The sequence below is a fragment of the Agelaius tricolor genome, unplaced genomic scaffold (assembly GCF_023055355.1).
Source record: "Agelaius tricolor isolate 1412-34295 unplaced genomic scaffold, bAgeTri1.0.p SCAF_1, whole genome shotgun sequence".
In the NCBI taxonomy this organism is placed as follows: Eukaryota; Metazoa; Chordata; class Aves; order Passeriformes; family Icteridae; genus Agelaius; species Agelaius tricolor.
Genome location: NW_027269261.1, coordinates 71,153,947 through 71,181,246, shown reverse-complemented (window position 1 = coordinate 71,181,246; position 27,300 = coordinate 71,153,947). Strand labels below are relative to the sequence as shown.

At 37.7% G+C, this 27,300-nt stretch overlaps 1 protein-coding gene across 1 annotated transcript in view; it reads right to left on the bottom strand.

Annotated features, from left to right (window-relative positions):
- Positions 1-27,300, bottom strand: part of PDSS2 (decaprenyl diphosphate synthase subunit 2) — a 111,743-nt gene that overhangs the window by 47,843 nt on the left and 36,600 nt on the right. Inside the window, exon 2 of the mRNA XM_071439349.1 lies at positions 17,318-17,449. Coding sequence (XP_071295450.1) covers positions 17,318-17,449 — 132 coding nt within the window. The remainder of the gene's footprint in view (positions 1-17,317; positions 17,450-27,300) is intronic.

The following is a 27,300-nucleotide window of genomic DNA, read 5'->3' as shown; positions in this document are numbered from 1 at the left end:
TCCCCATAAACCAGGACATGTGAAACTTAAATAGCTTTGATCTTACTTCAGTTATTACAGATTTCATAAGCACTAGAAACTGTTAAAAAGGGAGATATCAATTACTTTTCCTGTTCTCAGAGATCCTTCCTACACTCCTAGAGAAGAAACAGACTCAAGACATGAGCCAGTACTTATGTAAGTATTGTTAAAAAAAATAGCTTTACAGCTTAGGTTTTATGGCTTTTTTATTTTTTAAAGGAAGGATGGCTAGCTTAACCTAACTGATCAAACCAAAGGAAAAACCATGAGTGTTCACCTAAAGATAAAAAGAAAAAATCAGTAAGTTATCTGGAAAAAGACTTCTTGGATTACTTGAACACTGACGCCAAAAATCAATAATAAAATTTAGAGCTACTAATTCATAAGCATATTGTCAAACTTATAAAATCACATGTCATAATCACATTTTAAAATCAGTGATTATCCCTATGGGAAGAGTCACATTTCCAAAATGAAGTAAAGCTGTCAAATGCAATATTGTGTTTTTACAAAGATATTATCAAGATTTAAACTTCTAATAAAAGGCAGGTTGAAATTCCAGTTGGTATCTGCTTTAGACTATATGAACAGCTATGCAGACTATATTAAGTACTTCATCAAGCAACAGCACAAGCTAAGATGCTTACTTCTCCAAAGACCTACTTCTCTCATTTTGTAAATAATGATGCAGATATTCAGTATTCAGTATGCTCATGTAATAATGCATATTGGCAATATGTAGGTATATTGACAATGTACTGACACTAGGTTGAATTTCTAAAAGGAATTTTGCTAGCTCAAGAAATGTTGCATTTAACCTGAATTCTCTATAGTAAAGATTCAATTTGCTACAAAGACCTCATATCAGAAAAATTTAGGTACAAGTGAACATGAGTTCAATACATGTGTTACATGAAAACAATATAATCTAAATCAGTATACAAGCATTCTTTATAAATATGACAGATAACATTCACAGGCATATATTATACATGAGCAATATTTTCAATGATAAAACAGGCTGGATCAGTTAGATAAATTAAAAAGAAAAATGTGAATACTTTTTGGAAACTCCTTATGAATATTTCTATGTGACCAAAGAGCCACAAATCCCCAGTTAATAAAAAGACTAAGCTGATTAAAAACTAAAACAAAAAGCAAAAAAATTGATGTTTAGACAAAGGTGAAACAGCTATAATTTCTCCCCCATCTAGCTTCAACAAACTGAAAAACTGATAGGAACAAACACAAACCAGACAAGGTATGCAGGGGAGAAAATTGATAAAGGACTGGATGAGAAAATGCAGAGATTGAGAGGTAACTGAACAACAGCAGTTTAAAAATGTATATACTAAAAACGCCTCAAAACCAAGAACAACTTTAAGAACTGCATTGGTCCATTATGTAAGGTTAGGCAGAAACAAAACTGCATAAAGGCAAGGCACTGTAGAAAGCCTGTTACATTTTAAGCAATATTTTTATACAAGCACAACGTGTTTATATCTCTTAGCCCAGAAGTGAATAGCAGCAGTAAGTAAGATTTTACAGTTAGCAGGTCCAGAGAACTTACGCTCAGGAGACAAGACAACACAAAAGGAATAACACAGCTAATAAACAGCAGAGAGTGAATAATCCTCAATATGGATTCAACTGAATGGGTTCAATATGCTTTACTCAAGTTAAAATATGCAATGCAAAAAAAAAAAGATTATTCAAAAGATCTGAATGCAGACCACAGATATGCAGGACTAGAGACTCTTTCAAGAAGAAAGCACCCAAAGTTTGGAAAAGGGTGGAAGGAACAGGTCATTTGAGATAATCAGCTAAGATACAGAATGTGGCTGTGGTCAAATAGGCCAGTAGGATCCACAGATGATTTAAGGGAAGATTAGCAAAAGTAGTGTCTCTGTTAACCCTGAGTTTCTGATACCAGTAAAAATCATCAATTGAAAGAAGAATTTGAGAAAGTATGACTTCCCAACATTTTTGTCCTAACAATCAAAGCAAAGAAAACAGATGAAGTGAGGAACAAAAGCTATTTTATGCATGGAGAAGGCTGATATTAAATCAGTAGATTTGGTCACAGATATTTAAAGCAAGTTTAAGCATCTATATTACAGAAAACAAAGTCAACAGAATTTGCTGATTATCAAGCAAATATACAATAAGATCCACTAGCCTGAGCCTAAGGAAATCCAAAGAGAATAAAGGGAAGGCACTTCCCAAAATCTCTTACAAAGAGCAACAATGGATTCTCCATCAACAGTGCCATTGAAGGTAACATCAGATGAACACCCATTGCACAAGTACTAAAATTGATTAAAGCTGGGGAAATCCTATGTTTTGTAAGGCAGCCAATATGACTACCAGAATGATATCTCTCAGTTATTCATATATGAATCAACAGTGAAGGCAAGGAAAGGAAACTTTTCAGATAATAAACAGAGTATGACTAGATTAGCAGCATATGTTGGTCCCTCTATCTGAAAACTTACCATTGGCCAGAAGCCCATTTTCCTTTAAGGAGGTATAAATACTTTCAGCACTGAGATTTACAAATGCATTTATTTAAGCCACCTTCTTCAGGAGAAACACCAAAACTGGAGCCATTTGGCCCATTAGAGTTACCTCCATTCCCAGTGCAGGAGCACACAAAGCCACCATCAGGCAGGGAACCTGTTCTATTACAGCAGGTATATTAATTCTGTCCTACAGTGCACAGAAAATAAATATTTCAAAATGTATTTGAAGCAAGTTCTGCAAGACGAAACAATCTACATTCAAGATTCATGTCTGTCTTCACATATTTAGGTATCCACACTGGTAATGCAGTACTAACCTGGGAATACATACAAATATTCCCACTAAGAACAGGAGATAAAGAAAAACAGAGACCTTCTACAAAATTATTTTATGGATATAAGGGTGTGTATTTTACATAAGTATACATATTTTATTTAATTACAGTTTTCCATATAACCATTAGGAGGTTCTAGCCATGCAAGTCACATTTATTAAAGGCAGCATGTCAAATAAGAGTTGACAATTACAGGCTATATCAATACACATTATGCCAGATGGTAATGAGCCATACACAGAGGGCCAGCCATCCAAAATAATCACACCATTTTCCACAGAAATGTTGAAGAGGTTATGGTTTATTACACAGTGCTCATTAGATATACAGTGGCAGCATTAGCAATTTTTCCTTCATTTTTGTCTCATTTAAGACTCTGCCCCCACAAGCGCATTCAAATTAGTACACAAGGTTAAAATCATTACGGTCAGTGGGAGAAAAAAAATTAAGTTTTATTTTTATTTTACAGTAATGGTAGATCAAAGGTCCCTGGAATCTATTATTCTCTCAATTATTATCTAACACAGGATACAAAAAGGAACGAAATTCACTTTCATTCGCTGTGAAGAAAGATAACAGTAAATGGGTAAACTTGGTATTTCTTAATTAATAACTCTAAGTGAAAACAACAGTTAGGTTGTGACACGAGGTGACAAAAGTCAGAAAACTAAAAGTTGAAACTGAACTTTCAGCCTTGGCTTTGAACTTTCTCATCTGCTTTTCAATCTGCTGCTTTAACAGCATGGAAATATTGAAGTGTCCAAAAGGCAACTCATCTTTCACAGCAGGTGGAAAAAACAGTTGTCTCAAATAACTAGAGTGTCATCTCTGAGAAAACACCTATAAGATGATTTGAAGTACCTTTCTGGTCAGCTGCATATGTTGACTTCTAGCTAGAAAATTACTATTGGAGACATTTATTTTCCTGCCTTTTTGTGTTTATAGATGGTATGGGGGTGAATAGATACAACGAGGCAAAAGCACAGGTATGTTTATCACTTAAAAACATGCCAATGTCCCCCAAACTCCAAGTGACAGCCAGCATTTGGGAGTCATAAAACTGTGAAAGAGAGGAAGAACTTAAGTAGTGGACATGGTACCTGACAACCTGACTGCAGAGAATTGTGTTTCCAGTCCAAGCCCCTCATTTGAAGCATTCAGTGCACCACTCGGAAATCTGGGTCTCCCATCATCAGGCAGCCACCCAGTTCCCAAGACCAAGGCATCCTCACACCTCCTTCCTCGGCCACTCCTGCCGAGTTACTCTGCTGTTACACAAAACCTTGAATTATTCATTCAGCCAGATGGCAAAAGAGTGAAAAAAGTATGCAGGAGACTGTGGGAGAGAAAGGTGGGACACCTGGACTCCAGATCCCGCTCCACTAAGTTAGCTACCAGGAGGGAAACAACATTACAAACTCAGGCATTCCTGACCTGGATGTCCTATATCCCTCTGTTTGGAGAAATGTTCTGAAAATTCAGACAGAGGAGTGCGTTTGCATCCTTTTAAAGTCTCAAGAGAGGCAAACCTGGGCTTCTTGCATCCTCAGTGAATGCTTAGCCAGTGGATAAAGAACATAAACCAACATTAACAGCACATCTCCAGTCTGACAATCCACTTACAAAATTTCCTAGTTAAACTGACCAACAAATTTTACCAGTGTTTTGAAATTGTTTGAAAGACAAGCAAATTTTATTTAATAGAGTCTTAGAAAAAATGTTTACAAAATTAAAAAGAATTCCATTAATTCCAGACAATGCCAGTCTTATGACAACTGAACAGGTACTCTGGTAAAAAAAATGTTAACTGCCCTTAGTTAACAACAATATTCTGCAAAAAGGTTATCCTACCACCTGTCCTTTGTACAACTCATTTTATTAACTAACAAAACCACGTACCCTAACAAGGTGGCACTTCTGCAAGCAGACATCAAGCAAATATGAATGCTGTGCAACGTGAAACAAATGCAAGCTCTGATTCATTATACAACCTGAAGGGCATCAGGCTAATTTAAAGGTCTAAACAGAACATAGAAAACATCAAACAGAAGTTTTATAGAGGTATTTCCATGCTAAGTTTCTAGACAATTCAGACTAAGTTTAAATTCTGCGATGTTAATTCAAAAATGAACACCAGAAGCCAATTCCAAAAAACAATGCTCACAAGAAAGCCCACCTCTGCACAACTGCAACTGGATTAGAAACAGAAAAACAACTGCTGTTTCCTTAAAAAAAATTACTATATTTCTAATAGTCAAAGATAAAAATAAGACATTTAAAATTGATGGGGTGAAAGAAGAGCAAGCCAAGAAAAGAGTTTACAATGCAGTTAGCATGAAGGCCTTCCTTTTGGCTCACTGAAGTGAACAAGTTTTAGGTATTGGAAACAAGAGTCAAAAAATGGCAAGATAGGAGGTGATCAAAAGCTTTGGCAACAGCTGCTATAGCACGGCTTTAGGAAAATGTGATGGTAGGATACATGATGCAAAAACAGACCGTAAGACTCAGAACTAAATAACATGTTGACCAAAACCCTCAAAAGATGAGGTATGAACAAAGGATTCATTTGTAGACTGAATGACCTTGCTATCACTACAGCAGAAATCAAAAGGAACATGATGATGGAGAAAATCACATATTTTGCTATGGAAATGACCAACATTCCTTCCCATATGATGGCAGCATGTATCAGCCAGACTGCTTGTGGGCAACACCCAGGGAGCCCATCCATCCAGGATTACCCATATTTGCTCTATAGCCACTCAATATCATGTATCCTCCAACTACATCTCAAGCATCTATTCCATAAGAAATTTCAATCGTGGTCAAATATTTAAATACCTGCACTAAAACCAGCTAAAAAGATATGATGGGAAATAAAAGGTCTTACAGGTAAGTGCAAGAAATAAGCTACTAACAATTAATTTTATGAACATAATTTTTCCTATATTTTATTAGTTGTTTCTTAGCCCTGCAAGACTGAAGCATGTCTATAATTTTATTTGCAATGACTATGGGAGACAGTTGGAACAATTGTTAAGAGAAACTCCCATTCCTGTGCACTGTCAGCTACTCTGAGACTGCCAGCTTGACTTATTACTTCCAGTTTTTCTCTGAATTCTCTCTGAAGAGTTTGTCTGTAATTGTATTCAATGTAGCTGAAAGATAAGGTGCACTAACCTTGACATTAAATCTCTAGTACTAATGACACCTGAAATACATGGAACCTTTTTATGTGAGAGCAAAAAGAAGGTAACCTTTTTTATGCCATGAAGAATGAACACTTGATAAATGAGCAGTCCTGTTAAGAGAATAGATTGTTCATATGTCTAACTGCACAAGAAAAAGGCATTAAAAATAAAATGTGAATCACTAGAATACAGTGTACCAGATAGGGTTGGGGTTTATTTTATAACTATATATATTTATTTTTATCACGCTTATATAACAATTACTGTGAATTCTGAAATACCCATAAATATCCAAGATACAGAGGGGATAAAAAAATCCAAACATACTGGTTGCACAACCGCAGATAGCTCCTACTATGAAATAAATCTGCTGTATTCTGAACAGCTGTAACTACATTTCTGTTAAATGTAGTTACAGCTTCTTTTAATCAGCAATTAAAAGTATGGTTATCACAAGTGCTCTCCTTTCCCCTCCTGAACCTTCAATGCTCAGAATTGGATAGGGACATTAATACCATACATTCAAATTTTTTTTTATGGGAATACATTTGCTTTTCACAAAGCAGAAGTATGCAGCAGATGGGTATTGCCTGCCATGTACAAGGAAAGAGACTAATAGCTAAAGGGAGACAGCAGACTTCTCAGAGACCTTGCTCCTTACACCAGGTGTGTTGACAGAATTGCCAGCAGGGAAAGGATAATAAACCTTTTGGAGCAAGGCAACGACTGCTGCTTCTGGGACCATATCAACATAGAAACAAGCATTTGGTGCTGTTGAGGTCTGCAAAGTTTTGTCATTATTATTCGTATATATTTTATGCAAATGGCATACGGTGTGATATTGAGTAAAATGTGTCCTTTGATTAAAAAAATGACTTACTATTATACCATTGGCACAATTTCCATCTATTTTTACCTTATTAGAATATAAGGTATCTGAAAATTTCACACTTTCATTTTTTAGTTCTTTCATCCCAGAATGATTCAATCTACACACTTTAAGAAGGGATAAAATGACATCAACCAATTCAAGCAACATTAACCCCAAGCAAGTGATGATGGAGACACAGCTATATGGTAACAAGCCACCTTCAAGAGCAAACTTTATTTCTGCAGAATTCCTACCAGAGTGCACAAAATAGGATCCTTTCCTGACTGCAGCTAATACTGGAACTTTGCTAAAATTTATTCTGCCTTCTGGAAAAGCTATGAATGTAGCAGGACTTTTGGTACTAGTTTTGTTGTATGGATATCGAAAGCCAGAATGAAATTTCAGCTATAAGAGACTAAAGCAAGCTTTCCATGCAGCAGTGTCAAGGTGAAAGATAGCAACTACAAGAAAGGAATCAGAAATGCTATTTAGTATAAAACAGAATTTGTTTATGTTTCTTCCCTTTCTGGCAATAATAGATGCATAATTTATTTCGCTGCATCTTCTCTTTCCACAAAAATGTACATAAATTTGGCCAAGTCTTTAGAAAAATTAAAAACTGCAACTCCAAATACTTTAATGGACTTCAGGAACCGGGCAATCAAGCTCACGAAATTTCACATATACCAATCATGCTGGCACTGCTGATCATAAGTTTTGAATTGCTGCAAACCCTATTAAAAAAACCCATCGTCTTTCTGATTTCCCTTTTGACTGCATAAGCACCTTCTCAAATGAAACACAGTGAGAATACCATATTGCATTCATATTCTTGAAATCTTTATCCCTTGTTCTCCAGCTCCTTATTCTGCTTCTCAAATCATCAATCACTCTTATCTATGTACTCATACACCTTTATATTGGAATATATTAAAAATAACCAAGTTTTGATGTACAGCACCCTGTCTACACCACCAGCATATTATTCTGCCTTTCTTTTTTATTATTGTTTGCTCTAGAAAGATCTCAGAGCAGTCAAATTGCACATGAAAATCTACTTAAGGTTAAAGGCCAGATATCAATGAAGCCACAAGAAATATTCATTCACTTAATGTGATTAGGGTCCAGAACATGCCATTATTTCAAGTGGAAGAGAAAGAACATTGCATAATCTTTATACAGTCTCATATTTTCATATACATATATTCGTGGACTTCTCAACTCCACCTCAGCAGATGTTGTAATATCTTCAGTTACCTTATATCAGAGTACTGACCAAATCATACTAAGAAAATAAATTAATTGATGCAGTATGCCTTGTAATACTTAACGTCATATTACTACAATTTCCCAAGAATTGCAGAGATTTGTATTGAAACTGGATAACTGCATTGCAAAATTTGTCAAGGGAGATGTTAATAGGACAGAAAAATGATGAGTGGTATTTCAGCAGGTAGAAAAGCAAAGAAAATTATATAGATACAGTTATTTAAGAATTTGGAATGAAGCAATTGGTCACATTGATGTCATAGTTCTGATGAATAAGCAGTCCCCGAAGCTGTTGTGTGCTTCCATCACAGCACTGGATTGTACTTAGGTGACAGTTGGAGATTTCTCTTCACAAATACTATTATAGTTTTTGTAAAGGAAATGTGGAAGTTCTCAAGTAGAAAATTGTTTCAAGGGAAAGGTTTTACAGCAAACACAGTTCTGGTGAAGTGCTCTGGTGTGTGGCCATGCCATGTCCCAGGAAGGCTGTGCCAGGCCTGTTACCCACAGGTCACCTGGCCTTTCTTTGAAAAGCTCCCACTGGGGTGAAAGCAGGGCTTTGCTCCTGACCCACTGCAGAATTCCACCAGTGCTGCTCTGGTTTTGTTTGCTATGCTGCGCATTGTGGCAGTCCAGTTCTCACTTCACGAGCAGTGGGAGGAAGAAGCTCCAAGAAAAGGGAGGGCTGGACAGACAGACAGACAGGGATGCCATTACAATTTTTCCAAGGTAAACCCTCCCTACCATGCTTTCTCTGAAGATTAGTGAAAATTACTTCCTTTTTAAAATGGAAACCAAACACACTTAGTGATGTACATGCTGAGTTTACCTTGCTCAGCTATCTAGTGCTTATTTTGAACAAGATTTGAGCTATATCTCTGAACAGACTTTGATCAGCTCTAATGCAGAGCCTTTTTATTATCCTACAATGTAAGGAGAAGACCTTTTCTTGTTCAACATATAATTGCTGTATTTGCACATGCTAAGTATGCTGAAAACAATAAAAGTTAATGAAGAAAAGTACTGGTTGTAATGAATTAGTAATATTGTTAGATTTGTATTTGGAGTTGATTTTTATTGTTGTGGATGGAAGATGATCAATAGGAATATGTAATCAAGTTGTATGTGCTTTTCATCTCCTGAGACTCATCTTGTAAATGAGATGATGAATCTCACAGGATTTATCCTGGAGAGAAAAAACTAAATAGAATAATTTAGAATAACTGCTTGGATTTCCTCTCACTAAAAGCTATGGAAAAGCTACCAAGGACTGGGAGACAAAATTACATATTTCTTTAAGATTATAAAAGACATCACTGCTCATATTTTGACATACTTTTCCCATTATCTTTCAAACAATTTTGTCAAGAGCATTGTACTTCTTAATGTACTTAGATATTGAATATTTTAGGACCATGTATTTTCTCTACCAGTTAATTAGCTAAGCTTCCAAAGTACTTGCTAGTTGGGATACTGTACCTTTGCTGAAAGCCAGCCTTCCAGAAGATAGAAATAAGAACAGTTAAGTCCCAAAGGAAATCATTTTTATGATAAAGAGTCCTAATGTGCCCCAGTAAAGGTGAGGATTGATTGTTATGGCCTATTGTTACTATAATTAGAAGTCAAACACCAATTAGCAGTTCCATTAATAAGATTAATCTCTGCAATATCTGCAGCTGAGACCCAGGGCTTGTGTGCAATAAGCCAGTGTGAATTTAAAGTGCAACAGCTACACTGTACTAAAACTCTCAGGCTTAATACTTACATCACACAAAAGATATCATCTCTGCTTTCTTTGAGTTTTGAGTTTCTACATACACTATTGGTCTTACTACATTTTTCTAATTTAATACTTTTTATTTTGTTTAAACATGTTCATCATCTATCAATGATTTAGCAGTCATTGATGGGGATAGGTGCAATGGAGCATGAGGTCTCCCAAACTTTGGTTCACAGCCACTCCCTCTGCATTGCACCAGGTCAAGGTAAATTCAATTTAGTTTTCATTACTAGTAAACCCAGAAAAGTAGTAATGGAAAAAAAAAAACCCAACTTCTTACAAATATGAAAGTACTCTTCACATGATAAAAATCCATTGTATAGTTAGGAATCTTTTTTTTACTTGAAAATATGAAGGTAAGAAACAGTCAAATCCAATCTCTGAAGTTAACACCCTATGCAGTTCAGAGTACAGAAATTGAAAGAAGGTTAAGATCTGAAATGAGGTGAAGAGTCACACACTTGTGCTCGTTGTATTCTTGTAGGCACTGAAATCATAATTTGTATGGTCTTTCTTTGGTTTTATTTTATTTGTGTTTTACCTTTTACAATAACTCTCAACGAGATTTTGTCCACAGATGTACCTAACACCATGCAAGGTAAAAAGAAGGCTTTTGTAAAATTTAATAGCAAACAGGTCAAAGCAACCTTTAAGTGTCATTTACACTCTAGGAATACAATAAACCTCACCTCCTTCACCAAAATTTACTCATGTTTCCCATGGCTAACTAGCCAGGAGGCTTTGTAATGTATTTGCTTTTTCCTTTCTTTCTTTTAAATGGGGACTATGTAATTTCTTTCCATAGATAAACACATCTAGATTAATGTGGAGACACATTCCAGTTGGAAAGCATTTAATCAACCATTTAAAATTACAAACATCTTTAAACTTGTCTACAGTAGGAAGAAGCTGCTGACAAAAAATCACAGGTGAGCTGAGCAAGTGAAGATACAGCTCACACAGTAAAAGACCTGCTTTCCCAGAGAGCATGAACTGTTCCTACAGCAGAAGGCATCCCTTTGCTACTGGAGCCATCTACTCTGACTGGAGATGTGAGTCACCCGAGCATTAGCATCTCTCAGCTGCTTGGCTGCATTCACAAGAACTGGACAGAAGCTACTTGCCAATAGCTGCAGCTCTCAGGGAATGCAGAGCCAAAGGTGCATATCCTCATGCAGTATTTATTCTGGTTTTCACTCAACATGGAACGCCTTTTACATCTTCCCAATTTCCAGAGAAGGTGTCCTCACACCTCATATGCTGTTATGCTAAATACATAAAGCGAAGTATTGTCATTTCAGATTCTTCTCACCCATAAAATCCCAGTCCTACAGCAGTCCAGGTCAAAGGCATAGGTCAACCAACCAATGTTCATCTGTGCGTATTTTTGCAGACTGCAAGTCTCAAAAGCATACTATAATCAGCATATTACCTCTGAGCTTTTGACTACACTAGCCCATTTCTATCTTTGCAGACTGGAGTCGTCCAAGGACCATAATTCACATAAGCTTAGATTCCCTGGAGGCAGCCTGAGTGCTCCTCCTGCATACAGCAATTAAGGACTGCTCTAACAAGCACAGCACCACCGCTGTTACGGCTGCCATGGCATGGGTTTTGGAGAAGAACAGATAGAGCTGCAGATGGTGAGCTGTCACCTGTGAGAAATAGAAGAGATTCCCAGTGTCCCCATTAATACACAGCAATTTGTCCCTAATACACAGTGGCATATCCCTAAGACAGACAAGACTTTTACGCTTGTGTTCCTAAAGTAGGTAATTTCTCACAGTCAACATTTCTAATTCTGAAAATCTTGGGATGCAAAGTTCTTTGGATACTACAGCTGACAAATGACCATAAAGATACCTAACAGGCTAAATTATGCCAACATCAGTGTAGCCTCTTGTGAGCTCCATAGTCATGAATGCACACCAGTGACACTACTAGACACAGAGCTGAGGCTACAAGCTGGAGGTAGAATGCTCACTCATCTGTTTAAAACACATCTTGATTATCACCTTGTGAAGAAGACTCTCTTCTTGAAAGACCTGACCTTCATGAAGAAAGCTAGATGAGTCTGACCTCATTGCTGACTCTGCTTTCAGAAGGAGGTGGGTCTACGGACCTCCTGATATCCCTTCCAACTTAAATTATACTGTGAACCTAGATGTACTATCAGCATCATCTGGTTAACCCTAAAGGAGGTTAATGGAAGGTCAAACTTTCTTTGAAAATGGCATAAAGCTCTTCAGAATATAGGAAAGGAAATAAAGTTAAGGCAAAAGCTTTGTTTTCCTATCTAGCAAGAAGCTGGGAGAAACCTGGATAGAACTGCAGAGTGACAGATCACTATGTCCTCTGTCCTTACAGTCCTTAGAAAGACACCTACCCCCTCTGACTTCTTTGTAATCAAAGAAACATTCAGAGAAAAAGAAACCTAAGGGTGAATGAATCCTCTGGTTAAGATCTGGATTCAAGTTTTACATGTTCCTTGGAGTAGGTTAGAAGAAGAAGATTACTGTGATATGGCCACAATGACAAAGAGCATGTGAAATGACTCTGTGACCCCTGTGTGTGTGTGTGTACCTCCAAAAAAGGTACTCACAACAACTTAGTATTGGAACATAGCAAGAAAAAAGATTCACCACCATAACAAGGATTTGGCTTCTGCTCCCAGCTTACTCTTAAACTGGGCTTTCATTGGAATCAGCATCAATGCTGTTCCAGAATAATTACTAAAACACTATGGAAAAGGTATCTATGTTCATGATTCCTGTCACTACAGTATTGCCACCACTCTTCCAAGTAGCAGGAAGGATTCTGATTCTGAGACAAGTTTATCCAGTGAGTACCTTCTTGTAGTAAAGCATATTCAGCTTGCAAAGTGATAAAAGGTCAACTGTATCATCCTGAGGAAGAAGGTGCAAGGACAGAGTCCAGTATCGATAGTACAGAACTGAAATTCAATTTAAATTTCAATATTCTGTATTGAAATTCAGCTTCAATATGGAACGATTAGAAGGTCTTTGCTTGTCAATGGCCATAGGATCCACCAGTGTGGATGCCCAGGCAGATTTGACTGAAAAATGGATTGCTTTAAACCTCTGACAAGCATCCAAGGAAATCTGCAGAGCTGACTCAATGGATGTCAATACTAGAGGGTATTTTTAAAATTGGCACTATTAGGGAAAAAAAAACAAAAAACAAACCAAAAAACAAAAGAAAAAGGGCAAAACAGAGAGGAGAAAATAACTTGCTGTGCTAGAGCCAAGGATGCTGAGGGCTGAAGAGATGGCCCAAGTTTGTTCTTTGGTGTCACTTGCATTCTAAGCTGCAATAGAGAGGCTATGTCAGGCATTCATTACTCAATATAAAGGCAAGGAGATCCCTCAGTCCCCAGGCAGTAGTGTCTGGCAGTGCCAGACGTGAACAGAAAAAGATACCCCTTTGGGTACTTTGAGAGAGGACCCAAGCCAGTCTTAGCATCTTCAACTGTGAGAATGTAGCTCCACCATGAAGCATAAAGTTGTCAGTGTTCAGAAACCACACGATCCTGGAGTTTCAATTACAAACCTCACTACCAGCAGCAAAGTAAAATAACAGCAAGCTGTATACTTCACTATCCAAGTGAGCTTTGCTCTGAGAGAAGGCAATGCAGTGTCAGACTCAAGTATAATCACTAGTTAGGAAATGCATCTCAAAGCCCTTATGAAGCTCTAGCCTCCTGTATCACATCTGAGGCACTCTCTGATACCATTAGCATGATAAATTATTGTTAATTCGATTCTGCCTAAACCCAATGTGAGTTCTGCTTTCTCTTTAGCACAGGAGTAAGGATTTTCAAGGGAATATGCGATGCATGCTTTGCTTGAGCACAGGCAATGACATCAACTCTTACATGATACTGTTTGCATACTCTGTACTGAGCACTACAATTGATCCTTATATTTCAATGCTTCTGTAGCCAAGGAAATATTTTCTTTAATGCTAAGAAACCAGCAAAAAGTTCTAATTTAGGAAATCTGTCCAGCAGCTGAAATTGAGCTGTTTATCATGCTGCTACTTCTCTTCGTCCTCTTTTGGGATCACTGGTGCTGAGCTGGAAGCAGAGCCAGGTTCTTTTCCTCGCCAATAGGAATAAAGTCAGGCTGCTGCCAACACGATAGGGAGGTGGCTGTACAGCATAAAGCATGCCAGGCAGGCTTTTATAACACTTCCTCCCTTATCTTCAGCATGGCTCATAAGGCAACCAGCAGTTACTATGATACCCCTGCACACAATGACCCCCACGGCCCCAGATTAATGCAGGCAGATCACGACTCTTGCAAATCATGAAGTGCTAAAGCTGAAGGCAATGCTGGCCAGAGGCAGCGCCATTTAACTACACTAGTCCTGCTCCTGTAACCACCTAAATTGTAATCCTCATTATTCTGGAAAAGATTGTTCTCTGGTAGCAGGCATTGGTTTTGTTCCATTGTGTACCAGTGAAAAACAGATGCCAGCTAGGAAGCTAGATTATCTATTTTTATACATTTAGGTCAATTGTCCTTTGAATTGAGATATCTAAAGAACAAGAAAATAGGATAATTTTTTTTTCTATTCCAAATTCAGCTCTCAGTATCTTTCTGTTTTAATTTTAATTTTTGTATTGCCTTATTGTGATTTAAGAATATGAAATAGTGAGAAGAGGTTATGCAGAATGTGCCAAATTCCAGGATGAAAAGGTCCACCATGGTTTTTTTGTGCTTTTTCAAGGTAAATGGTTATCACAGTGCTACATCTTCCTGGTCACAGATTATACATTTAGTGTAGTACCAGTTACAGAGGACTGATGGAACCTGGCTATCTACTGCAGGACTGAATATTTAAATACAGCACAAGAACTGGTTCCAACACAAACACTGGGAAAAGAAAGACTGGGCTGGTGCAGTTGCTGACAAGTACTGGAACAACTTAGCTCATGCTCAGATTTCAGAAATGCAATTAATTAATCACTACTAAGTATCCTAAAATCAAGTCAGCCATATCCCAGCTAATAGTCCACAATATAATGTTCACAGCACGTAAGTATCAGGCAGTGAAGATGCTCATTACAGTGCCAGAAATAATATTTCCAGCAAAACATTATATATAAAGATGAAGTAATTATATGGCATGGCAACAAAAAGAGCTGTATAGATTACAGCTGAGCTGAAAATCTGTAAGAATCTATTTCCAAAAAATACTATCCAAAGCTGGAGACATATAAGCAATAAAAGATTAAGCATATTTCTTCACTTCTTATCACTGAGGGATATATTTTGCCTTTGGTACATATGTCAAATACACACAAACCATATATAATTACATTGCAACCAAGACAGCAGACAAAAATGCACTAATGGAAAACAACATCCTTTTGTTCGTCTTCAGGAGAGGGCAGTTTGTAAAACACTGCTTGTAATACATGTTAAAAATATCACAAAAAAACCTTTAAGATCACAACTTTACAAGCTGCCTATTCTCTTAGCTATATACAATGGAGATATGGAAATCAGAAATTAGACTCACATTTAAATAAGTGCAGTTGGAAAAGTACCTTAAATAAAGAAAGAACTCCAAAGCCAAAACCCACAGTGACTTCAGTACAGGGCAAGAACTGACCATTAAAACACAAAATGAAAAAATGCAGCAGCATATTTGCTTGTATTTACACCATGTTACAGGACTTAAAGTGTCATTGAAAATCCATTCAAATTAACAACTCCACAGTCATCACTTTTGCAGACAGTAATGAACCTTAAGTGAACCTGTGTGGGCGTATTCAAAACTGCTTTGTTTTTGGCGTACCTTTGTAACTCTGAACTAGATATTATAATGGCTATTGACTTACTCAAACTTAGATTATTAGGCTAGATTTTCAGCTGGTTGAACTGGCATCATTCCAATGATGTCCATTTACACCAAATGGCTCATTATTAATTCAAGGTCTTATTTGCTCCTTAATGAATACTTCCACTAGTCACCTTCCCAACGGCAGCTTTAAATGCTCAAACTTTACCTCCATGGTCAGAATCACCATACTCAAGAACTTAGTTATCAAAAAAATAATGCTTTTTCTCTCCTTTTATGAGGCATACTTAAGGTAAAATTTTTTTAATCATTTACAAAACAAACTAAAATACCTCCTGTGCCATAATTAACTAACTAGAATTATGCTTTCATACAGCATCATTTGCATATAAATATAAAAATTTTACAACCCTAAGGGGACATTACGGATGAAACAAAATAAGAATGGAATTAAACAGCCAAAAGGACAACACAGCTTTCCATAACAAGCCTGCTTTACAGCCTCGTCCTTTTTCTTACTTATTTCTGCCTGTACTAATTCATATATATTTTCCTTCTCTGCTATTTTAAGATACTACACAGATTTTAATTTTTTTTCTGTTTGGTCTTTCCAATTCTATGATACTACTTCTGCATTTTGAAACAAAACAGGATGCAAACATGTCACTAAGCTTGTGCATCTTCCTTTAGTGTATTACAGAGGTCAGAAACACAATTAACAAAAAACACAACAGTCTTGTTTCCTCAACCAAGCAACATACAATTTTTCAAAAGGTTTTTAAAAAATTCAAAGTTTACAATTTTTCAACAGATCTCATGACTTGCTTCCATAGAATAGTTCACTATCAAATACACAAAGGAGAGCAACCACTGATTTTCATTACTGATGTTACTAGATTAAGAAATTTAGTTTAAAAGCTTACAAAATATTTAGGAACTCAATGAAGCTGGAATATCTCAGTGAGAGCTTAAGGAACCATAATGGCAGGCTCAGTAAACCTGCTGTGACACGTGGGAGGTAAAAACTTTATTCTACACTGCTGCTGCATGGGAAAACACCCTCCAAACAGGCTATACAAAAACTTCTGTGCTCAGTGAGACCAACTGGTGTCCCACAAGGCTGGCATCTCGCTCGGAAATTTCTACTAAACAGGTGTACTCAAATAACATGGGAGGAAATCAAAATGAAAATACTCTATTTAAAAATGTTTTCTAGCATTGGGGTTTTTTTATTCTGAGTACCTCTTAATGTAAACTTTCAACTAACTATCTCGACCCAAATGTCTTCAATTTGGTTGTGCCCAAAAACCCACATTAGATACAATAAGAGTTACACAAAGAGTAGGAAATGGTTTTCACTGTGGAAAGCTTACAATAAACGTGAGGAACAAAGCTTCGTGATTAGGGGAGCATTGATTTTCCTTGACAGGTGAACAGGCCACTTAGCATGCTTTGATACCACCAGAAATTGCCCATCAAATATACCCTAGCATACATACCTGGAATAAATTCCACTGACCATGTCGTGCTGCAAAGAGAGCTCTGCCGTACTGGGTCCAGCAGCTTTGGAAATAAGCAGTACGACCAAACCTCGCATCTGTAAATTGTTTCGGCTATCATAGACAAAACCCCTGAAACAGAAGAAAAAAAAAGACATATTTTCACAATCCATGTTCATGGTTGTACCAAAGTGGAAAAAAAGACTTAGACCTCAGGCTGCCATCCATCCATCATGTCTTTAATATTCATGTTAGCAGGGAAATAAGTTGCAATTATGAATCATGATCTTCTGTCATCTTTTACCTGACACTTACAATGAAATCCTATTGCTGCAGAGAAAAACAAGTATTTAGGATTGAATTAAATCTTGATTATTTTCAAGGAGCAGCATGTCTCTTGCATTTCATGTCATGCACAAGTCAGGTGTAACCCAGTGAGCCTGGCAGCTCAGGATACCCCATGCTCACAGCAACCCTGAAAGCAGTAGAAGGGAGATTCTATCTAACTTCCCAAAGCAGAATTTTTTTTTTAGCTTAGCCCATCAGTACTTCCCAGCCACTCAGACCCATGAAAGATTGCACTGCTCAGATCTCTGCTCAAGGGCACATACACTGTGGTCACATGGCATGCACCTTTATTTTGTTTACTGGCTACAGGTAGTGAAGGATTTTAAGGAGGAGGGGGACAGCTGCTTGCCTTCAGCATTCTGTGAATCTGTAACCTGCATATTTCTATTCTCACCAAACACACAAGTATATAATGTGTTTTTTACCATGCTCCAATATACAGTTAACAGAATGCAGCCAAGGCAGTTATACACTTAAAACTCTATAGATTTCCAAAATCAGTCACAATGAACATTAAGCTACTCAGGAAAAAGACAGAAAATATATATAATGAATAATACATAGTGTGTATGCATCCTGGACACAGAATTCATAATTGTTTGTGGTGATGTAAGTACTTCTCTGGCTTGAACTCCAATTGACCACACTACTCACAACCACAGAAGTTATACAGATGATGCAACTGAATTAAAATATATTTCCTCAACACTATTTAAAACTCCATCATTTTTAAAGAAAAGTAGTTTTCGGAAAAAAATTGGTTTTTTCCACGTATGTATGTGGTAAAATCAGAGTGTATTACTAAAGGCAGAGATATAGTGAGAAATGAATAATGCTTTAATAAAATAGCAAATTATAGTGATACTCTGAACAATCAAAACACTTTGCTTTTTCACTCCCAGCGCTCTACAGCTTGTCAAGCGACAGGATGTTACAAAAGTAGACATAAAAAGTGCTCATCACAGGAACATGGAGCACTGGCCTCTAAATAAGCCACTGCCTAGACAGACACTAGAAGTGAAGCACTTTCACCTGATTTGGACCAGGTAAGGAACAGAAGAAAATTACCTGTGTTGAAATACTCAGCGTGTAGCAATAGCAAAAGCAGTGTTATGGGAAGTTCAGGGGGTTTCCAACACCACTAGCAACGAATACCTTACGTTCTTAGCAGGAAACTGTAAATGAAAGGTGCAGCTGTGGGTGGGGGGAAGATCAGAACATAAAAATCAAGTAATAAGGAGCAGTATGTCTATCATTGCTACACCTAATCATACAGCCTCGACATTACATATGGTTTGGATGTAATTTTAGACAGGATTTCCTATGAATTACCAATCAGTAGTCAAAGTTTAACTCCATTTTCAAAACATGTTGTGTTACTGACATGTATCATATCCACACTAAAGCAAACCGCATTAGACTTGAAACAAATAAAGCCTCCGGTGATCATCCTTTAGACACCAGAAACTACTGCAGCTACTTGACATGGCTTCAGGGGTCACATTCACATTCTGAATTGAGCTCCCCAGAGATACCCTGCACAAGTAACAGCAACACAAAAGTCTTCCAGATTGTGCAATTAGTCTTGATGGGTATGTGGCAGGAGACAGGTGCCTCCAGGGAAAAAAGTGAACTAAGAGCAACCCAAGTGAAATTGCGCACACAGAAAAAGATACATCAAGCTGACAGTCTTTTGGAAAACCTCTGCTGAACAACACAAGCGCATGCATAGGGAACCCAAAAAAACCCCTCAATCATTAGCACAATTTTGCTTCCTCTTAAGTTTAGAGGCTGGGTATCTGCAAATGACATACTTCATCCCCGGGGGACGGCATACCAGAAAAAGGTAGGAAAGTCAAACACCTCTAGGATTCCGTTTTGGAATTCAGAATTCGGGGGAGGGAAAGGCATTTACTCTAGATATTATCCGTGCGACAGAGTAACCCAGTTGAAAACTGGCAGATTCACAGTTTTAAATACAGCACAGTGTTCTCAACAAAGATTCCCAGGCCGGAGCGCAGGGGAGAAGCGCCGGGCTGCGACACATGCGCGGTGCGACAGCGCACACGCACAAGGGGCTCGCACCGCCCACGCCCCCAGTGACACCGGCTAATGGCTAATGCGCTGCGAATTACACCTCCCACCGCCAGCGCCCGGCTGCTGCACGGAATACAGCAAGCAAACCTTTCGCTCGGGGCTTTGTGCAGTGCTCCACATGTGCAGCTATTTCCGTAGAGCTGTTACACTTTTATTATAACAAAAATCTGCTATTCGTTGCAAGCGTCATTTGTATTTAGATATTTAAATGCCACAAAGATTTTTAAATTATTTGCATGAGACAAAACCACGTTCCTAGCACTTTTTTTCATTATATTAAACTGTGAATTTAAACAATAGAGAGGAAACATGGAAACTGTAACAGTTACCATAAGGAAGAGCTGGACACAAGGATAATTTCATGGTACCAAAAGGCATCAAAAAACCCCCTGCACAGGCAACTATAAAGTCAACTAACCCTGCAAGTGGGTGTAGCAGAAGAGACCATACTCATGGGTAGTAGTGCTAATTCAAATTTAATTATGAAGAATGCAGAACGAATTTCCTAACAAAACTGATGTGATAAGGTATTTTGAGAGACAAAAAGGGGGTTTTAAATGTTTAGCTTATTATAAATGGATAATGAGATGATTGACTCTTGCAACAAAAAGACAACTATTGTGTGAATATTAGGAAAAGTTTTAGTGATGTACAGTTATGTTATTGTAGTTTAGATGTCCTCTGTTCTCCCCATGGTTCCCTTTCCCCCCCGTACTGTGACCATCAGACAACCTGGGTTGTCTCAGATAAGTAAAAAGAAGGCGTGCACGTGTCCCTTACCTGGGGCACTTTGGGAATTCCATTTGGGAATGGAAAAGCTTGCTGCTTTGGGGGTGCGGCATGGCAACACCTGATCTCCAATCAAGTTACAAGAAAGCAGTCTCCAGCGGTAAATGGCAAAGAAGAGCTGACTGACAGATTTTGGGAGGGGCCAGGGCTGGCTTATGCAACCCCCAGGGGTATAAAAGATGGAATATCCATCTTGAAGACGAACCAGCCACATGGTACGCACGAGGGGCAGCTCTCGGTGCTGCAGCTTTTTCCTTATGTAGTCTTTTGTTGTATTTTTGTTAAGGTTTAATAAACCCTTTTAAATTTTCAAAGTGACCAGTTGTTTCTCACAAGCTAAACGTTGTTAGTATTTCCCGAAAGTTCTGCTCATGACCCAAGCAAGCAGGAGCTGTGGGGCTTGCAGCCCTTTCATCAGTTACCCTCCAGGAGCCCCTCCACCCCCACCCAGGCGTGTTTGATGGCCACAGGACTGGTAAGGGCTGGTAAGGGCTGAAGCAGACCGATCACTGCTCTCCTCACCTCCTCTGGTGATTTTTACCCTTCATTTCCATGCATTCTACTGAAGGTGTCCCATTGACAAGATCAATCGCTTTGTTTCAGGCCATACACAAGCCCCGTGTAGTTAACAAGGGGAAGGGAAACAGAGAGGAATTCCATTCCCCTACCTTCCCTGTTCAGCTGTCAAACAAAAGGAGGGGGGAAAAATGATCTGTCCACACAGCTCTAATGAAAAGCAGCTTGGAAAGTCTATAACACAACCAAAATCAATTACACTGATGAAGAAGATTTATAAGCACAGGACAGTGTCGTTGAAAGCCCAGGCTAGTTTTAGGCTGAATTACAAACTATTCTGAAAAAGAAACCCCTCAACTCAAACTGACAATCCCAGATGTGACAATATAAACAGAGTTTTCAGTCTGTAACATCTCAGGAAAGCACCTTCCATTTTGCTCAATATAGAAGGGTTATCAGGATGCACTCACAGTTACAGGTGCAGGTACCTTTTAAAAATAACACAACCCATTTTGTCGAAATTAATTATAACAGACAATTCTATAGCTATCACTAGAGGTAAGGCATGGAGCTACTTGGCAAGATTCTTGGCTTCCTTATTAGAAATGCAAGAAATACCAGCCTCAGGGCTTTTATCCAATTTGCTATATTAATGACTTGTCAGAAGTAAATAAGAGAAAACTCTTTGACATACTCATTTTTTAAATGGATGTTAAACCACTGTATTATTGATGTGCATATCTGAATTATAGGATTCACCATCTGACCACATGATCACACTCAAATATGAATATATTTAAACACTGAGAGCATTCAAAGTTATACATTTGGTATATGCTAACAGCAATCTATAGCAACTTGTTTTCACCTGCTGCTCAAGTTTCAAGTACTTATTAAATATCCCTTTGCATATCTCTTCAGAACACATTAAAAACCCTGACCAATTCCAACTTCCACAGCCAGATCTGTAGAGGAGAATCAGCCTTGTCATGACATGTGCTTTGAGCATGATTCAGAAGGGGAAAGGAGACACACTTACTTCACATGGAGAGAACAGCATTAAAAAATGGGATTCAAATTAAATACACAGCTGACAGGAAATTATAGAAGAGGGGATGCTCTGCCACCCACATGCCATCTCAACTCAAAAGCCCACTAGAGGCTGCAGGTGAGAACATGTATTTTAGAAACTTATTCTTGGGTTTGGACAACTAAACATCTCTTTGCATATGGAAAATGAGTATTGAGGTTTGGGAAATTTCCTTACCTGAAAAACAGGCTTGTGAAAAATGGGATGGGGCTCATCACCATTATGTAACTGACTGGTAATTAAAGAGTTTATCCAGCAAGGGCAGACCTGTCCAATGAGTCACACCAGGCTTGGAGGAATTGATGTTCCTGTCCCACATTGCAGGAATATGCTCTTAGACCAGGTTACAAGGGAGTAACCTCCCAGATGCTCCACCTGCATCTGAGAAATAAGGGGTCTCACCCCATCAGCTTTGTGAAGCCAGTCACAAAGAAACACAAGGTTTCACAAATGAAACAAGATTTCACAGACAAAACACCAAATAAAACTCTGGTGTGAAAAAGACAGGGACCTGTCTCTGCACTAGCTTTTCATCCAAAAGCAAAAAAATTAAAAAGGTAATTTAGAAGTGTGGCTTTCACTTATGACACAAGGAAATCTTTGTAACTTAGTCATGTGAAAACAAGAATGGTTGTGGTCCTGTGAGGAAGTACTTGCCTGAAATTTACGGGCTCATAGCTACACATTTACAGGCAGAGTAAGTGAAAAACTAACACAGAAAATGTTGTATCTGTGCTTTCACTTGGCTACACTTAGACTTAGGAGTACTTGGGAATGAATTGAAACCAAGGTCTTCAGTAAAAAAACAGGCCTCAAAATGCTCAGTTCCACAACAGCTGCAGCATTTTTTGGAATGCAGAGAGCTGTATAGATTTGGGTACCTTTTCTTCCATTTATGAAGTCTCAGACACCTACTCAGTTGGAGAGAGTGAGTAAAGATCATTGTACAAAATTCAGGTGTTCAAAAGTCCCCAAAATTCAGAAATAAGAGTGTGTCTTTAAAATATTATATATATTTTTCACAAACTGAACAGAAACACAAAGGTGGTCTTTGTTGTTTTATTTTGGAAGAGGGTTGTGACAGTGTAGCTTCGCGAACAGAAAGCTCCTAGAGGAAAACTCCTGGGGTCCTTTACAACTCAAAGTGACTCCAACTGCTCAATTTTCATGGGGTATTGCTAACAGGGAGAAATATTTCTTAAATAATGGAGAAAATTCCATCCAAAGTTTCATCACACTATTGTTTATTAAACGTGATCTTCACAGGGACCGGGAGAGTGGAAAACTGCAGTCCCAGGTAGGAGGCAGGAGGCACATGGAATTTGGTGTAATTGCATCATTCCCAGAAGTAATTTATCCCAAGATAAAGTCTTGCACATAGCTTTTTCAAGAATCTCAAGGAAAAACCACAACACCCTTCAAGACTGGAAGAGAGACTGATCTCTTTCTGGAACAGCTACATGCACTCATTTCTTCAGGCTTTAGTAACTATCCCAAATATTGCACTACTTTTGAGAAGAAAATTGCAACAGCTTCTAAAACACAACAATGATCAAAAAAGATGAAGCCTTCCAGGAAACTATAAAAGTCAGAAGGTTGAATAAAACTGTGGGGATTCAAATGGGCAAACCCACAAAACCCAAATCTTAAGTTTAAGAAACTACAGGCTGTGGATCAAGCACAAAAAAAAAATACAGATACTTGGCCATGGTAACTTGGAGTTAATTGTAACTGAGCACTTGTAGCTCCTAGAAATCAATACAGGCTTCGAATTCTTGAAATAAAAAACCACATAGTTTTCCCTGGAGTCTGTAGAACCCTATTTAGACACTTGTATTAGTCTACCATTGAGTGCTGCTAGGTTTATTTGATTTCCCAAAAAGGCAGAGGTTATTTGAATCATTCCCCTATGAAGATCAGCTACATAGATGCATATTATTTACAGGGGTTTTGATGCACTTATTTCCTTTAGGGTAGGGTTTTCCTTAGGATCAATGGAACGAGTTACTTTTAAAAACAAAACCAATAAACAAACAAACAAAACCAATCCACTAAAAAAACCCAAACCAAACAAAAAAGCAAAAAAACCCCAACAAACAAAAACCCCAACAACAACAAAAAAGCCCATACTTAAACAAATCCCATTTTTCTGCAAAACTTATCTGGTTAGATGAAGGCAAAGAAGAAAAAGATTTGCTTAGTGAGAAGAAAAGATCCAAATGCACAGAACAGTTTGACACTGAGCATGAAAAAGGCTGTTTTGAGGCTGCATGGTCATCTAAGATCTGAAAAATACCTATTATGGACACTGCAAAACTGCACTGTAAAAATAAAGGCAGCTATAATTTGTCACACATTTGTCTCAAAGACATTGATTATTCAGTAAAATAATTATTAACTACTATTATTAGTTTAAGTAATTCTACCCTCCACCATGAGATCCTATGAGTGGTAGAGGCAAAAAGGACCACTTTAAGAATAACAGTAAAAGCACCACATGGGAAACAAACCACCAAAATGTATTTTTAAACCAACTGCCAGTCTCCACTGTTTTTCCTGGTCAGGAACTTGATTTGAAATGTGATGGGTATAGCAGGCAAGCTAACATGAAAAAATGCAGTTAGTGTCTGAGTGCAATTACTTTGACCAGGAGTAGCTTGCAGGTCTGGCACCCTTATTTTTCTAACCACAAATACTTAGACAGAAACCTAAATTTTGTGTGTCTGATTTCTCCATCAATATTTACTTTATTTAAACTTTGTGGGAGGTCTAACACCCCACTGCCAACCAGTATCAACAGGTGGACTCAAGCACAAGACTACTTTTCTGGGAACAGGCTCTCTCAGATGCAGGAATAATCTGCTAAGTGAAAGGAATAAAAATATTTTGGAAGAGTTCAGTGAATGACAGAAAGATGATTGGCTTCAGAAGGCTAATGAATTCAGACACCTCTGGAGGTTCAGTGTCACTTCAGCAATATTCAGCATTTGTAGAGCCTGTCATAAAAATGTATTTTGCATTAAATAAACTTTACTAGGAAAATGTAACAATGAAAAAGGTCAGCTCTGGGCCATTATCTCAGACTGAAAATGCTCACAGCTTGTTTTACAAATGGATGAAATAAAAAAAGGCAAAAATGTTAGCCTATGTATTGCCATGGCAGAATGATATAAAAGGTTCCTTTAACCTTCCTTACTGAATAAGATTTCTAGATACAACTTCACTGATTTTCAGCATTATTCAGATGAATTAATTACTAATATTTCTTCCCTAAAAACACTGAAGGCTCTTGACTAGTAGTGAGAAAGAGGTTCCAAATTTTGTGCTTCAAGAGACTGCTCTCCCTTCAAGTAGCTCAAGCCAAACACATGCCAAGAGTGCCATAAACAAAAAGCTTTCTTCTAGGTAGAAATAAAAATTAGGTGGTTGAAACCCAACCAACAGCATTACTCCAAATGCAGCACCTCCACAGTGTCACTACTTAGTAGAGTTAGGTGTTTATATACAGCAGCAGCCTTTTGTAAGCCAGTGGGGGGAAAAGCACCTTAAAACATAGTGGATGATTAGCACAAAGTGCAAGGCAGCAATATGAACATACAGTCCCAAATGAGAAAAAAAAATAAACACTTCCAGACTCTATGACAAGAGTATATACTTCTAAATACTATACCTAAGGGTTTTTCAATAGTTCAAAGTAATCAAAGCAAACTTTTTAAAAAATTTCAAGCCAAGAGTGGAGACCACAGACACACTTAGACTTTAACTCTTAACAGTATTATCTTCATTTGCTGTTTTTCTCTAGACTTCTAATTCCAGACAGTCTTTTTTTTTTCAGTGAGACCCAAGTGACCAACTCTGAAAATTGAGATGAATCTGGGATTTTACTTAAGGTTACGGAGAATTTTCAATGTGACCTCCACCCAAATTCTGCATTTGTCACTCCACTGTGTCAATATCACAATTGGGCTTGTTGATCTGAACTAAAACCCTTCCTTTTACAAAGATCAACCTAAAACCCAACAAGTATCTGTCACCTTTTCGTGGATGATTGCTAAGCATCAAATAAGCTCATGAAGGTACCAGCAGCATGCTTTAAATTTCTCATGTCTTGAAAGAAGACACAGAGCAAAAATACTGGAAGTATTTTACAGCAAAACAATTGTTAGGAAATATAAATCACTAGAAAACTTTAGATATTTTCAATTCTCTTTTTCCTCAGAAAATGCAAGACTTCAGAAGGCCTGAGATTTTAAGCAAACACTTGTGGTTTTGGAAATGCTGGTTTCCATGGCAACCAGTAAGGTCTTCTTTATATAGCATTATAAACAGATGGTAAAGACCAGTCATGTTTGCTTCTTTGCCAACATATCAATAGAACTGCTGTACTACTCTATCTCTTGTATTAGAGTTATTAAGTAACTTGGGTATTTCAGCAACAAAATCTACAAATCAGACTTGCTCAACTACTATGGGTTTTTTCCATAAACACATGAAGACTCTCAACAGTAAAGTCACTGTAGTCTATATAGGCAGATTTCTTTGGCAAAGCTTTTTATAAATGTTTTCTCAGCACTCGCCACATAGGGTACATTACTACCACAAATATGAATCTGACAGGGATTAAAATAATGAATTCAAACAAGAAATAGAAATCTGACTGTTTACATCCACTGGTACTAAAGTGTACTTCAAATTGTATTGCATGTGGAATTATTCAGAGAAGATATAGTGAACTGTAAACTCATCTTCATTATGTCATAAAAAGTAGAGATTATTCTTGCTGGCAATTTGTAAAAGAAAGAAAATCTCTTTGCATTTAAATCTTTCAGTTATAGCCATGGCACATGATATACAAGTGTTTTCTTTTCCACAGATGGTTGGTAGTATCAAGAGAATTTGATTTGGTACAGCATTCAATTTGGTACCTCTCTGGAAAAGTCTGAAGCACCAACTGCTGGCAGTGCAAGCTAACATAGATTTTTGCTACTGAATTCAGCTAATTCCTCCAGTGGTTTAGTTGTTTAGTATGTTTTGTGCCAAAAATGAGGGGAAAAAGTAAAAATAGTGGAAAGGTTGAAGCAGAACTCGCATCAGGTTTTTTGACTGCATGTCAGGAGTCCAAATCACACATTTCAGATCAAAG